This window comes from Copadichromis virginalis, linkage group LG22 (assembly GCF_057382275.1).
Source record: "Copadichromis virginalis isolate Kocher_CV1m ecotype Utaka linkage group LG22, C_Virginalis_male_GT1.1, whole genome shotgun sequence".
In the NCBI taxonomy this organism is placed as follows: domain Eukaryota; kingdom Metazoa; phylum Chordata; class Actinopteri; order Cichliformes; family Cichlidae; genus Copadichromis; species Copadichromis virginalis.
The window spans coordinates 27,688,421-27,703,841 of record NC_140638.1 but is presented as its reverse complement, the minus strand read 5'-3'; the positions used below and the strand labels follow the sequence as shown (position 1 = coordinate 27,703,841).

General features: G+C 40.9%; 2 protein-coding genes across 4 annotated transcripts in view; both read right to left on the bottom strand.

The window, feature by feature from the left end:
- The window catches only part of hivep3a (HIVEP zinc finger 3a), a 57,131-nt gene extending 53,896 nt beyond the window's left edge, over positions 1-3,235 (bottom strand). For 2 of the 3 annotated variants that reach the window (XM_085445182.1, XM_085445184.1), the window contains exons 1-2: positions 3,061-3,235; positions 2,664-2,776 (exon numbers count right to left, since the gene is read on the bottom strand). The gene's annotated coding sequence lies outside the window, so the exon portion shown is untranslated. The remainder of the gene's footprint in view (positions 1-2,663; positions 2,777-3,060) is intronic. The other variant, XM_085445183.1, reaches the window with a different exon arrangement.
- Positions 3,236-5,964: 2,729 nt separating this feature from the next.
- serinc2 (serine incorporator 2) lies at positions 5,965-13,730 on the bottom strand. Its single transcript, XM_085446037.1, has 10 exons — positions 13,597-13,730; positions 10,982-11,143; positions 10,599-10,786; positions 10,353-10,432; positions 9,632-9,769; positions 9,157-9,326; positions 8,072-8,162; positions 7,758-7,911; positions 6,655-6,870; positions 5,965-6,571 (listed from the first exon to the last, which is right to left on the bottom strand). Exons 1-10 carry the CDS (start codon positions 13,633-13,635, stop codon positions 6,433-6,435), a joined length of 1,377 nt encoding a protein of 458 aa, XP_085302163.1. The 5' UTR covers positions 13,636-13,730; the 3' UTR covers positions 5,965-6,432.
- Positions 13,731-15,421: the final 1,691 nt, after the last annotated feature.

Here is a 15,421-nt window from a genome sequence, read left to right as displayed (position 1 = left end):
GATATGAAACAATTATTATTTTTCCATCATTTGTGCGATACCTTTATGAATTATCTGCTGGTCGCTTGAGAAGTAAACGTCAGAGGTGCAGCTATTAAATGGACAATCGACAAATGAAACAAGAACACCAGAACTCAGTCATTTTCCTCTGCTCCAGCACAACATGGATCTTAGGTTCCAAAGTCTACTTTAAGCCCTGATCATGACACACGTTAAACTACATGAGATTAATGGGAATCCTTTCAAAAGGAGGCTTTAGTTAATATTTACAGCAACACAAACAGCTTTCTGCTTCAAAAATATTAAGCTGTGCTTTCATGCATTTCATATTCTGTACAGTTGTGTACTGTATTTATTCTTATTGTATTCTAATTTTTGCCTCATAACTTTTGCACTGTCCACTTCCTGCTGTGACAAAACAAATTTCCCACGTGTGGGACTAATAAAGGTTATCTTATCTTATCTTATTTATTTATCCTATAACTGACAGGAGCTGCCTCTGCTCCTCTTGGGAGTGAGTGAGTGATTGATGCAGGCACGGAGAACACCACTGACTGCTGGAAGACCCAGTGCTGCACTGTTGTGTCCCCTGCGCACCCTTCACAAGGTGAAGCACAGGGGGAAGAGAAGATTATAATAAACAACCACAGTCACAGCCCCAAGGCTTTAACATGAAGCCTTTCCAGGGAATGCCAAAAATCTGACCCTTTCACTACAAAGCGAGACATGACCATATGAGACGTGTAAAATCGAAACTATGAAGCAAACTGCTTTACCCAGCTTGACTCATGATGAGCAATAATTTATGACTGTGATCCATTAGTATTTCCTAGAAACATGTTTCACTTCAGCAGGAGCAGAAACACATGTTTACAATGAAAAACTGAACCCCAATTCAGTCATTTAGTAAAAGGAAATAACATGAAACGTTTGAAGGAACAAGTGGATTTAGATAATCAGTGACTATCCCCCCCCCAAAAAAAAAAAAAAAAAAAATACTGAACCAGTGCACTGTCCCAAGCTCCAGTTTGCTTCCAGAAATGCTGTCTTGGAAGGATTAACTAACAACACTGTTGTTTTTGTAGCAAAGTCAGCAGCCACAGCTGTCCCCAGATGCCCTGGAATCCAGCATCATTTTTAGCTCAGAGCAGTACAATAAATCTTGCCGTTTTGTAGGTACACACCATTTTCATCTCAACTAGTAATTAGCAACTGGTGCTACAGAAATCCAAACATACAACACAGGGACAGTAAAGTTTATCCATTTGGCAACCACACTGACATACAAATCAAGCCCACCAATTTAAGCTCAGTTGTGATTATGTAACATTATCAGTGCTTTTCTTCTCACGCATGATGTCATATTGGATTCTTTGCCAAGCAGGTTATGCAGAAATGTCCGAGCAAGGGGAAGGCGTAATGCAGACAGCGTAGCTGCCTTTTTCCGTTGCGTGTAGCATGAGTCCGTTCAGAAAATCTCGCATTTTACTCCATGTTGCTCACAACGGTATGACGAAAATCTTTTTTTTTTTTTTAATAAATGGGGGGAGAGGGGTGGTGGTGGTCCTGAACATACAGGGTTGTCTTTCTACACAAAAATGGGAATAAAAGTGCTCGTAGGTGGATGCTACACTGACCACAAAAAAGTGAGAAAGAAACAGTGTTCTTGAGCATGCGCACTTTCAGAAGAATTAATAAATATTGAAGTGCCAGATTTTTTTGAATGGAGGCTAGTTTGCTACAAAGAGCTGCTGAAGCCCCGAGCAACATCACGCGCTGCCGACTCAAACACTGACTAATCAATAACAAACCACGAGCAGTGATTCACACCTGTGTAAAACAGCAAGTTTGGGGGCTTTTAAACGGAGTGACTGGGTGAAAGGAGATAGCTGTTGCGATTTAAGGCACTGAATACTCGCACAGCAGCGTTCTCAAGCCGCAGCCCTGTCACAAGAAGGAAATACAGATTTAGCAAAACACCCAGGACACGCAGAGGCAGACCACTCCAATTTTTCCACATAATGCCACACACAGAGCCAAGGTGAGCTACTACGTTCGGCGTCAAGTTTACTGAAAAAAACCCACCATCCACGTGATTTCAAAATAAAACGGCGTCGTAAAAAAAATCCCAAACACTTCTCCTCCTGTGTTTTTTTTCTCAACCACAGCTCCGCGCTGTTCACTTCACACACAATTTTAACACCACCCAGCTGCTTTTATCCCCAGTTACCCACGTATTCTACGTCACAAGGCGTTAATTTAGGCTGAAATCAATGCACTTCCTGTCCCTTTATGTTCACTTCTGACCGACTTGCCGCAGCTCACCACCATCACCTCCTCCCTCTCGCAGACAATGAATGAAGCCAGTTTTGGGAATGGGCAAGCCCACCAGCAGCTCAGGTAGCCGCGTACATTTCTATCGTGCAAGCAGGAAATATTACAAACGCATAAAAGCGTCCTCCGACTGCTCTGCCCGTGCTAGTCACCATATGTTGACTATATTTTAATTTTACCATTCATAACAAATAGCGACTAGAAAAAACACGCTGGATTACAACTATTTAGCAAAGGCGTGTACAATGCTACAAATACACTAAAATAGCACAACAAATGGTAATATTTCAAACAACGCCCCCTTGACACCATATATGAGCTTACATTACCTGCAGGATGCTCAACTTCACTTCCCTGCGGTGCGTCCACTGCTTCACCAGCTGCGTTAAGTCAACCGAGGTTGTCCGAGAGGAGACAGGAAATGACCAGATTTGCGTTCAAACTAAAAGCGAAAAAAAACCATGCCATTAGTCTTGTGGCGTTGACGGGACGAAAATAAATCGTCGCTTATTTTATTTACAAACTATAGCTTTAACGTTTGTTTGAAAACAAATAAATAAACCAAAGTCAATGGGCTTAGGTTAAAGCTTCACTCATGACAGCCAAATGTCACATTTAAAACCGGAATCGCCACATGCCATTCTAGCTAGCTTGTTACTAGCATAATTCAGTAACACCTCATACAGCACATCAGATAATAGTATTTATGCTAATTTATCGTAACACCTCCAGCTGCCGAATTCCGGCTCCCTATCCTGTGGACTCGGACAGAAGCTTTCTGTGTCACACCAGGCGGAGAAGAAGCGTAGTTGTTACCAGCTAACGTAATTAGTCCAGTCCAGATGCGGTAGTTGTAGCGGGACGAAGCGAATTCCCCCAAAAGTGTACGCTGTAATTTGCCATCGCGCTAGCATCATTGCTGTCAATGTCCGGTAAATTAAAAATGAAGTATTTCCGGCCATTGCTTTTCAAACAAACAAGCACAAGAAAGCAGGAACAGCTTCAATAGCCTTCAGTAATAATATTTCTGAAGTGAAGCAAAAATTAAGGCAACACCAGTCACCTCAACACAAAATCATTTGTAACTTATTAAGAAGTATACGTGAACCAGTAAAACAGGTTTTGCTAATAAACAGCAATAAAATCCGAACGTGGTGACGTTTCTGTGCAGTTATTCTGGTGGTCTAGTCGCTTAATTTCCGCTTTGCGTGTTTATTATTAAGACGAGCTTAACTGAGGGCTACGTCATGCCACCGCTGGAGCGCAAGACACAAACCTAGGCGCGCTACCAGGAGACCCGTCACCTTACAGTAATGTTACAGCCCAACAACATTAGACAAACAAACTACGTTCATGTTAAACTACATAATTTCTTTCCTGACGCGTGAGAGTTTTTATATATATATATATATATATATATATATATATATATATATATATATATATATATATATATTTGTATTTGTGGCATGAATATTATATTCGTCATTGTGTTTTCTTAAATCAAAGAATGTGGACTTTTTCCGTTTTGAGTGGCTCGCACTGCATTTACAGCGCAAAATAAAACAAAATAGTGAAATGACAAAATAAGATTTAGAGAATGAATCGCTGAAACGGGTTGACAGCAGAATGATCTCATTCTTAATGCAGTCTCATTAGCAGGAGAGATGCAGTCATTAATTATGCAAAAACATATTTGACTTTATTGATTTGAATGCGCGGCACGGTGGTTAGCACTGTTGCCGCACAGCAAGAAGGTCCTGAGTTCAATTCCACCATCAGGCCGGGGTCTTTCTGTGTGGAGTTTGCATGTTCTCCCCGTGTTTGCGTGGGTTCCCTCCGGGTACTCCGGCTTCCTCCCACCGTCCAAAGACATGCAGCTTGTGGGGATAGGTTAATTGGATAATCCAAATTGTCACTAGGTGTGAATGTGAGTGCGAATGGTTGTCTGTCCCTGCGTGTTGGCCCTGCGACAGACTGGCGACCTGTCCAGGGTGTACCCCTGCCTCTCGCCCTATGACAGCTGGGATAGGCTCCCGCGACCCTGAAAAGGATAAGCGGAAGCGATGGATGATTTGAATACTGAAATTTAATATGTGAAACTTTTAAATATGTTTTTACTCATTTAATATGTGAAACTTTTAAATATATTTTTACTCCAGGATTTTGCCTTCCTTTATCTTGATGTTTAGTCCTCATATGCTTGGATCTGTGATGAAAGTCCTACATGAGTGTAATGAAGACTACTGGGGCTGCCTATTAAAATATGTCGCAGGGCTCCAGGGCGGTACTTTTTGTTTATTTCCACATGGGTTGCCAGGTTCTTCAAACCCTCCAAAGACTAGAGGTGCAGTCACTGTTGACAATGGTGATGACGATGATGAGAAGGGTCTCCTAGGGAAATGCTGAGAATACCAAAGGACTACCGGGAGAGGAGAGCAGCGAGTCCCCAATGACAGCATGATCCTATAACTGGCTTATGCAACTGATCAGCGCCTCATTCTGCATTATATAACAGCATTAGGTTGGCCTGCTGCTCATAGCTGAGCTGTGGATGCAGTCACCCACATCAATATGGGTCAATTCACAAAACCACAACTTTGACCAGAAATTCTGCATTTTGTGGTTTTTAATGTGTGCAACTGTACTAGCGCCAGATTACTCCCATAACCAGTCATTGCAGCAAATTAACCTGTTTAGTGACCTATGTCCACAAAGCTGTTACCTGTCAGCCTTATGGGAACACTGGCTTAATGTTATTGTGTCATGTTGTGATTTTTTTTTTTTTGGTTTGTTTTTTTAACAAATTATGCTAAGAGTTTAAAATATCAATTTGTTTTGCCCTAAATAAATGTTGTTTACATATGTGTTTTGGTATTATGTAACTATTAAAAACTTAACCTGCTATAGAATGGTGCAGTTTGCACAAATTCGTTTTCATAAGAACTGGATTGATAATCAGTGGCAACAGATCTTATGGCGTGATGAATCCATATTTGAAATTTTTGGTTCCAAACCTTGTCAGTATGTGGGGAAGAGGTCAGGAGAGAGGTAGGACAGGGAGTGTATGTAGCGGAGGGGGGGGGAGGTTGTGAGTAACCCAGAGTGCAAGAAAATCTTATTTTTGTGTGGTTGGAAAAATATTCAAAAATGTCATGAGAACATTGAAGAGAAAATATGCTGTTCAGTCTCCAGGCAAGACTTTATAGGCCAGTCACTTGCTGCTCATCCCCAAAAGATAGCTTGAATAAACAGTTGTGTGTAAGCAGCTTGTTCAGGCTGATCTTGTGATGGGAAAAAGCACATTCCCCCACCACTACTTGCCAAATGGTTGTGTTTGTGCTGGACAAGAGAATTCCGCATAGAAGGAACACAGTGAATAACATCGTCACAGCACCATGTGATCAATGGAGGGCGAACAGTGAAGCATTTGGAAATGTCTGCCAGTCAAGAGTTCAGCAGGCAGCATAAAGTGTTTGAAGCCTAATAAATAAATTTGAAAAAGTCTATATATAAAAGTACAACACATCTTTATAGATTTTGCAATAATTAAAATCAAACAATGTTGCTAATCATGCTGGAGTTAAAGGGAGAACAGTACCATCTGCAGGACAGTAATATTACTGCATACAGGTTTAAAAGAATGTCAGCTTTATTACTTATATTGAGTGAAAGCTACATGTCAAAATTTTTTTACAGATATCAAATGTGTGCAAAACATTTAAAGGGCACAATATGTGAAGTGGACAAAAGTGTGAAAAACAAAAACAAAGGGTAGCTCAAATACATCTTAGAAACCTAAACATGTTCCCATCAAACTGAAACAGAGTCAATGATTAAAAAAAGTATGATGTAAATGTAGTGAAACACCATTCCCCATAGAAGTCAGCATTCATTTGGTAATGACCTATAAAAGGCATATAGTGCTTTCAATTATATTTGCAACAGTGGAGAATGAGGAAAAATTACCTGAGGTGACAAACTGGAATGTGATTAAAGCTCTTAAGCTCTGTTTCTGTACAACATCCAAGCAGAACAAGTTTAAGCAAAAGCTTTCTTTACTTAAGGTACAAATGGCAAAAGTGCAGATGGCGGCTTTTAACTGAAATCCCTGTCAGGGAGCACCAGCGGAGCCACCAGAGTCCAGAGATAGAGGCCCAAGCCGATCCAGCTGGAGCTGATCTTCACCCAGACGGCTGGCATGCTGGACTGCATGGCGTGGTAGTCAGTGTGAGGCCTAGAGAATCACAAGAGACAGTCAGCACTGGGAGAGAAGCGAACCTCTTTAAGGTGTAGTGGCAGCAAACAGGACATACTTACTTGTACCAGTTTGTGAGTGTCATCATGATGTAGAGCGAGGCCAGAAAGAGACTGAAGTGGAAGAAGGAGTAGCTGTAGGTCACTCCATCTTCCTCATTGTCCACAGCCCGTCGGACTCCATCCTCCCCCGCGGGGGCCTCTTCGCTGGCGGTCAGACCCTGACCTTCCTCAGTCTGCATCAGTCTGTTCACTTGAGCATTGTTGGATGAGCGGATGCTGTGATGGGGAACAGCATGAAAAACTCACTTTTCACAGACAGCAGCAAATTTCAGCAGCTTCTTATTGTGGATGCAGACAAACTGGTTTTGAACTGGTTTCCATTTTGAACTAAGTGAATATTTAGATTTCTTATGCATTTTTTTTCTACGTTTCTCTGTGTGGAGTTTGTGGCGTGTTTATTACAAAGTAGTTTTTTACAGCAACAATTCAATGCCACATGCAAACAAATAATTATATTTTTGGCCACTCCATTATTCACCAGCATGTTTGATGGGTCTTTTTGTATCTACCGAAGAAGAAATGTATCCTGCAGTTGTCTCTCTCCCAGTTGTCACATGAACTTTTAACCCCGTAAAAGTTTTCTGTTCATGGAGGTGATACTTTCTGAAATTTGGTGGTTGGGGCTTACAACACTGAACCTGTCTGATAAGTAAATATGAACACTCTGCGAGTACTTGACTAATCAGTTTTAGTCCAGATTGCAGGTAAAATCTGCTGGCTTACTTAAAGTTTTACATTCTGAGAGTCTGAATCCTCTTTACTGCTACTGCTCATCTCTCTTCCTGCACTGACTCAATGACCTCGCTTGAAAATCTCTATCAACAGCAGCACAACTTAAACATCCTCTATGCTTCCATATATGTTTTATTGTCTTTTTTTAAAAGCTAGTAGCATTTATGTACTACAACAATCCAGTATAGTCATTTGGATGAACAGCAGGGTTCCTTTTTTACACTTCCGCTGCTTAATCAACACAATCGTGTGTTTAACCATGTTGATTTGCTTCAATCTGAAGCATTTTTGATATTTTATGACCCCACTGACAGACAGAGCTTGATAATACATCAAACACTTCTTTTCTTTCAGCAGCAGCAGTAAAATACCTGGCGTAAAGAGTGCAGAACAGGAAAATGATCAATCCCACGATGCCTTGCGCATCCCACCACTGGGTGGTGCCGGGGGCTGAGGTGGGTCCTGGTGCTGGAGTTGGGCTGCTGGATTGGACCAAGCTCAACAGGCTGGGGTTACACTTCCGGTCTGAGGTGGGAAAGCAGGAAGTCGGGTGAGCACTAACAGTTAGCGATGAGAATTGTCTCCATTAAGACCACAACAGCATGTAGCTCTAAAAACATGTGTACTTGTTTTCTTTAGCTTTGAATACACTGCAGCCATACAGTGGCTCAATTATTGGACTTACTGGGGTTGTTGGTCATGGCTGACCAGGTGACATACATGGTGTAAAGGGAGATGAGGGAGGCCTGAAGCAGACCTGAGGTGGGCTGTGCCTCCTGTGGAGACGTGGAGAAAGCCAAACGTTAGAAAAGAAGGCAGCGTCTGTTAATCAAAGGTGTGGCCCTGCTCCTGCAGTCTGCATGTCTGTGTCTTTGGACATGATACTGAGCTTGCCCCTGCTACATCCATCTGAGTGAGTGTGTACAAAGCAGTTAGTGAATATTTTTTTGTAAAAATGCAGTTTGAGTGAAGCACCATCATAGTACCAGCCCACAAAGTCCTTTTATCATTAACACAAACCTCATTATCAAATAAAATCACATCAAGTGCAAGTAACTGAAGTTAGAAGTGAACTCAAACAAATTTAATTTAACATTACACTGGACAGCTGTAATAGCCTGAATTAGTCACCTGATTACTGATCTTTTCTCATGAGAAAAGTCTTTTCAGTGATTTTTTTCCTCACTTTCTTTGCTACGGCACAGTGAGCGGCAGACAATGCTCCAGTGAAGTTGTCGGGGCTTTAACATACGGTGGCCCTGAGAGGTCAAATGCACCGCAAACAGAAAAGCGCTCCAAAAGCACACAAAACACAATGGAATTGAATAAAACACACTGCAAAGAGAGAAAAAAAAATGATGCAAAAGCTACAAAAAAATAATTACAAAACACAACAGCGTTTCTGTGTTCAACGTTTCTGGGGAGACAGTACCATGACAGAACAGCTGTGGAAGTGACAAGCTAACAGTGAACAGCTAATAGCAAATGTATCTACGGTGTTATATGAATCATGTGTTTAAAACTTGCATCTTTTTCTCCCTACAACACTGATGAACCCTCAGTTGCTTCTAAGTGTATCTCAGTGCAATCCTTTCTATGATTTCTGCAGCTGGTCCGTGGTGTTATTGCGACCCCAGAATCACTGCCGTCGTGTTTTGCAAGTTTTTTCTTAAGTTCCAATCCGTCTGACCTCTCAGGGCCACCACATTAACGTGGCAGCAGCTTTTTCTGTAAATTATAGAAGTCTATCTCCTCAAGTTTCTACATCACCTGGACTTTGGGCAGAATGGACACAATGGACACAATGATGCAGAATATGAGGTTGAGGCTGATGAAGACTTTGTGCTCTGTGCAGTCGTCAAGTTGGGTGTAAAAGATATAGAAGAGCACAATGGCTGTAAACGCCAAAGCGTAGTTGATGAAGGTGACGGAGAGGAGAGCTGTGGGGACAACACAAGAACAGAATCAGAGACAATCGTTTTAAAGTGCTGGGTCGTATAGTAACACTGACTCACTGAAGTATCAGCTTCTTGATCAAAATCCTAGACTTTTACAGCACAACCTCAAAGTTAGTTCAGTGGCTTTTATGCAGATAAATTATCTGTATAATGATTAAGGAAAAAAAAAAGTAGTACATGTAGTATTATACATAGCCTAATCTTACATAATATCCCGTACTATCCCTTATCTGGGAAACTCCAGCTTCTCCACAGAACTATCACTTGAAGATCTGGTAGTATTATACCTGCAAACCAGCACTTGGTGTTTCCTTCCTCCGCCTTCTCGAGCCAGGACTGGTTCCAGGAATGGGCAAAGTCAATCAGTAGGATGAGCTGGATGATGATGAAGATGAAGGAGCCCACCATGCCGAAGTAATACCACACTTGTAGCAGACAGAATGAGATCGGTTAACTTTCCACAAGTTTGCTCTCTGTGTGGTGTTACAGACATTTGTTTACAACAACATGAATCTGGATCAGGAGCATCGTCATTAAAATCTGATCAGGCCTAACAGATAAGACACGTTTCCATGGTAATGCAAATTCATGTGAGATAAGCCCTGTACTGATAAACAACTCTGAAAGATCTATCACAACAAAGCTAAAACTTTTATACTGAAAGACTTAATTTTAGGAGTTACTGACGTTAGAGCTCAGCTCTCTTCTCTGTCGCTGTCCAGGAATCTGTCAATGCTGCATAGCATTGTGGGAAATTTATGCCAAGACTACTGGGTTCATACCAAGTTTTAGACATATCAAAAAAAACATGTAGATACTACTGAATGTCATACTCTACATCAGTTATGGACTAATACACTAAACAATACAATGGTATGTAACTGAATACTAATATAAGTCCCCACTTTAAGTTTCCATTTTCACAGAATTTCAAAAAGTTTAACTACGGGCATTAAGATTCAAGCTCGAATTTTATCAGAACTGTCCTCACTGTGGCTAAAACCATACCTGTATTAAAGTCTCCATCTGGAATGAAGAACGCTCCCACAGTTATACCAACCAGCACCAGAAACTTGAAGAACCAGAAACTGAGGGAAAAAAAATCAATGTTATTCCATCTATGTACACACAGCAAACCGGTTTATCAGTGTTTGTGTAAATGCATTCTTAAAAGGTGCAGTGTCCACGTTTGGCCACCAGAGGGCAGCATGCTGTGGCAACGTGGAGCAGAGAAAACAAAGCTGCAGCACTAACCCGTTCTGGATGGCTGCTCGGGGATCCTTGCTGCTGCGCACTCGGATCATGATGATGGAGAAGAGGAAGAAGAAGCAGGCCATGGCAAAGCACATGCGGTACACAGACTTGTAGCCCACGATGATGTCACAGTTCACCTTGTTCTCTATGCCAATTATGTGCGAACCGCCGACGCAGAACCCTGGAATCTGACGTGAACACAAATAGGAAATTAAAGGGTGAAAGGGCAACGGTGGGGTACAACTGATTCATCTAGATTTATCAGGAAGCTCTGGGATAAAATAACCCAATTCAAACATCCAGTTAGGTCACTTTGAAATATCTGTGTTGATGGATTACAGCGGTTAATAAACTGTTTTCATAGCCATTAAATCTCATTCAACCTTTTTAAGATTTTCCTCCATGCCTGGCAGAATCATGATGATGGACACCAGCGTGCCCAGCAGCAGCAGGAAGGAGAAGGCCAGCCGGCTGATGGTGGAGTTGTATGTGGAAGGGCAACATGATGACAGCAGGCAGGAGGCCGAGCCGCACAAACAGGATGCCTGGAGAAGGACGAAAGAGAGAAATATCAGGACAGCTTCATATTTTATGCAACTCAGGGATTGGACTCGGGGGGTGTAGGATAATCAGGATAATGCATGCATGGCTTGCAAACACTGTGGTTAGGAGGGGGGGGAAACAAAAACAACAAAAAAAGATACTGCTGCTGCTGTCAGGGGCAACCATCTTTCTCTTTCTTCTGCATGTTTTCAGGAGAGCAATGACAAGCCATTTTTTCCTTCCTGTGGTACTAATCAAGTCTGTGATTAGAGATGCCACCATAACAAATCTCTCCTCCTGTCTGTTTCTGATCCGGCGCTGCAAACCGGATCACGCAGGACTTCTGCATGATTCACGCGCTTGCTGCTGAGAGGTGCATGAAGCACCGAGGCGGAGACTGTAGCTGAGAGCAGCCATCCTTCACTAAATATAAGCATGCTCCAGAGGACACGAGCCCAGGGTGTAAACACTGCAGCTGCGCTGAAAAGCATTCGGTTTCTACGGCTGAGCCGGGCCTGTGCCACAGAGTGCTGGCAACAAACAGCATGAACTGAACAGCTGACCAAGTCAGTGACACATGTATTAAACCCAATCGTGAAGTTTCTCCAAGACTGCCAGAAGAAACCGGCTGTGATTGCCATGCATGTCAGCTAATTAAATATTTTGGTTTTACTGTACAACATGAGAAAAGGTGAATGGCAAACTTCAGCACACCTAGAATCTCTTCCAGAAGGTGGATTTAGTGCCACATTTAGAGAAAAACCGCTTGAACGGCAGTATTTGGTATGACCACCTTCATTCTTTAACACAGCCTCATCACTCTTAGGCAGGCTTTCTTGTCATTTCCTTCATCTGCAGGAATAGTTCTCCAGGCTTGCTGAAGGTCATTGAAAGCTCTTCTTTGGATGTTACCAGCCTTTTACTTTGTTTCCTGTCAGGATGATCCCACTGCTGCTGCTTCACTAATGTTGAGGTCTGAGCTCTGCGGAGGCCAATCCATGACTGGTAGTGTGTTCTGTTTTTATCCAGGAACACCAGGAATCAGCAGTTGTTTTCTTTGCTAATGTATCTGTTATGTGTAGACACAAAAATGGTTCAACTCTCTGACTAAGGTGCCTTTTTATGCTTGAATAATTTTTAGGTCAGCGTTACTGTGTCAACAAACAAAAAGATAAGCAAAACAAAAAAAACACTCCCCATTAAATAAACAGGTACAACGATTGGACTAACAAAGAGAGTGAAAAAGCAATGTCTGGCTTCTTGAAATCAGAATACTGCACTATTTTTCAAACTGTAGTCATTTCCACATTTCCAGCTCTTAGAAACTGCAATAAATCTCAGACTCTGTCCTTAACAGCATGAATGATTTCCTCTTCTTGGCAAATGTGGTCATCAGAATGAGAAAAAAAAAGTTTCGGTTTTGGTTGACGTGATCTATCACAACGCCCAAAACACACCACTGTTACTTTAGATGACACCGCGATGAGGAAGTGACGACATCTGAGTGTGTTAAAAAGTCAAAAGTTCAAAAGCTGCGACCTTGGATTTTGTTTTAGGACATTCGTTCGCTACATTTTCCTTGCAGAACCATCTCTCATACTTTAAATGTTCTAACATGTGACAGGATTTAATGTTAGCTACCGACCCTGGATCCGATATTTGAATATGGCAGTTAAAATAAACAAATAAAATGTTAAAGTAGTGCTTGAAAAACTCAAAATGACGTTGTCTTGGAGGTTTTGTATATGCTTTGAAACACGGATCACAATCTTCAAATTGCCGAGAGGTAATCTAATCAGTTCCCACTGAATGACGTCTTCACTTACGTTTGATTTCAGTTTGAACAAGTCATTAAAAACGTTGGTTTTCATCACAATATGTTGTGTCAGAAGTCTCAAAAACTAGATCATCATTTGCACATGAACAGCACAAACAGTGATGCTGTTTTTTTTAATGTGGCACGTGACTTTATATCTGGGGAAACTCCGGAAACTCCACCTTGGACAGCTAGCTGCGTCGTCTACTGATGTACTGACTGAAATGATGTGGGTCGTAGCCGCAAACCTCTCTCCACGTGTCTAAACTCACCATTCATAGTCACTCTAAAACACTAAACCAAGTTACTCACGTTATCTGCTAAAACGCTTCAGAAAGTTGATAATTCCGACGTCCCTCGAATCCAACTATCCAGCACAGATTTCTTTAGAACATTAAAGAAAGTATAAGATCAAAGTAAATGTCACAGGACATGTGTAGTGTTGAGTTTGTCAGTAGGCTAAAGGAAACGAATCTAATTTTAGCGGTTTCACTTGAAGTTGTGTCATTTCCCTTGCCTAATGTCGGCCTGCCTAGTAAAGCAAGGCAAAAGAATTAGATAAAAACAAAGAAATAAAGACGTTTAAAAACTACTACGTATTTCATTTGCCAACACGACAACTGGCAAATGTATACTTACACAACTTCCGAGTGAACCCAGAGCCAAACAAGCACCCATGATGTTTTAATTCCGTAAAAGTCCTCAAAGCTCGAAAAGTTCAGGAAGAAACTGACGCAAAACAATGGAGTCAGGTTAATTATACGGAACACAGTGACAGACGTCCGCACGAGATTTTCAAATTAAAAAAATTCTTTGTCTGCACGTACACAATTCAGGGATAATCCATAACTGAAAACACAAATATTTCAGTTAATCATACATTTTTGCATTAGTTTACACCCTCATATGAAATACAAATAATCCGCGGAACGTTCTGTTGCTGTTAAAACTGTGGCTGCTCTGTTTTACTTTGACGCCTAATCGACTGTACTTCCGGCACTGTTTGGCTAAATTGGGTAAAACTGCGCGCATGACAGTTTTCTCTGGGGCGTTACTGTTAATAACCAGATATTTGGCTTTTGGCCATCCAAAACCTATTGTGATTGGATCCGTGAGTTGTCCCTCCAGAAATGTGGCCAATTATGTGCTAATGCGCAATAGCGAAAACGCCCTTCCTTTACAGGCCTTCAAACACCTAAACCCAAACGTATATCACGTTTTCTTAGAATTCCCTACTAAATTTCTCAGTGAACTATGGTCAAGTAAAAAGAATAGTCATTAAAAAAGCAGAAAGACAATATTAAATAGTATTATTATTATTAACAATGATTTTATTATATGAAAAACATGTTTCCTATTATGTTGTATAGCGTATCTGTTTTAATGAGTGTTCTCTAAAACCATAGGGTGTTGTGTCGTCATCCATTTTATTGACATTTTAATTCTAGTGATCATTTTATAGTGTTCCTTTAAATGCCTTAACATTTAATGTCATAGTGGTAAAGAAATGTTAAATACATGTTTATTTGATTTATTACAGCTTACAGCACAAATAAAAAAAGAAAAGAAAAAGTAAAAGTAAATTTAAAAAAAAACTGAAGGTGAGTTTAAAGCAGTAGGGTGCAAACCTCCATCTGTTTGTGTGCCTGACCTTCAGGGACGCGGTGAAGGTGTTCAGCTGTGAGTAATTTGTTACGGTGCAAGGATCTATTTTCCGCCTCTTCACACTTGCTTTCTCTACCAGATAAAAAGATGTTCAAATCAAACCCTTTGATACATAAAATCATGACTATAATCAATCCGATGTTTTTCCAAACATTCCGTGTCCTGTCATTAGACTTGTTCTAGATGCCATTTGATAATAAGAGGTCCACTGAACAACGTATTTAGAGTGTAAAATTGCCTGTTGACTAAAACAACCTCAGAAAGCGCTTTGCCATTACAGCATCGCTCTTCTTCTCTTAATGTTTTAAGGTGGAAGCCTTAAACAGCCTTGGCATGCATATTGCAGTCTCACTGCAATCTCTGCAGTAGGAAGGATTGAAATATTTGTGGTATTTAGGACTAAAGACATATGGTGGACTTATCTGATTTAGTCAAAGGGCATGTAAACAAGTGATACTGCTTCTGATCATCTGAACGTATAAAAAAGGCGCACCCCTCACTCATAAAACAATGGTACAAACCTTTGAGCCACAAGACTAAGCCCAGAAAAGAAAAGTAACAACGGAAATTGTAGCAAATTACCTTCAAAATAAAATAAAGCTATTCAGATCAATGACTGTAGAAAACAGATTACAGAAGGCAAAATCAATAATATTAAGAGGTGGAATCTGTTTTGATCACGATAATTGGTTTGTGTTGATTTCATGATTGTTAAACATCTGTGATAATTTTGTCATGAAGGGTTTTCAAAAATTAAGGAAGAGAAGAGGGTCAATATCTATTTGGTAAGTAGAAAATG

What these genes read in the sequence shown, in the direction of transcription:
- serinc2 (XM_085446037.1), bottom strand. Translation starts at nt 13,635, where the DNA reads ATGGGTGCTTGTTTGGCTCTGGGTTCACTCGGAAGTTGT. An exon ending in TGGAGGAAAATCTTAAAAAG is followed by an intron (nt 10,787 to 10,981) that starts GTTGAATGAGAT and finishes TGTTCACGTCAG; the next exon opens with ATTCCAGGGTTCTGCGTCGG. An exon ending in CCATTCTGCCCAAAGTCCAG is followed by an intron (nt 8,163 to 9,156) that starts GTGATGTAGAAA and finishes ACGTCTCCACAG; the next exon opens with GAGGCACAGCCCACCTCAGG.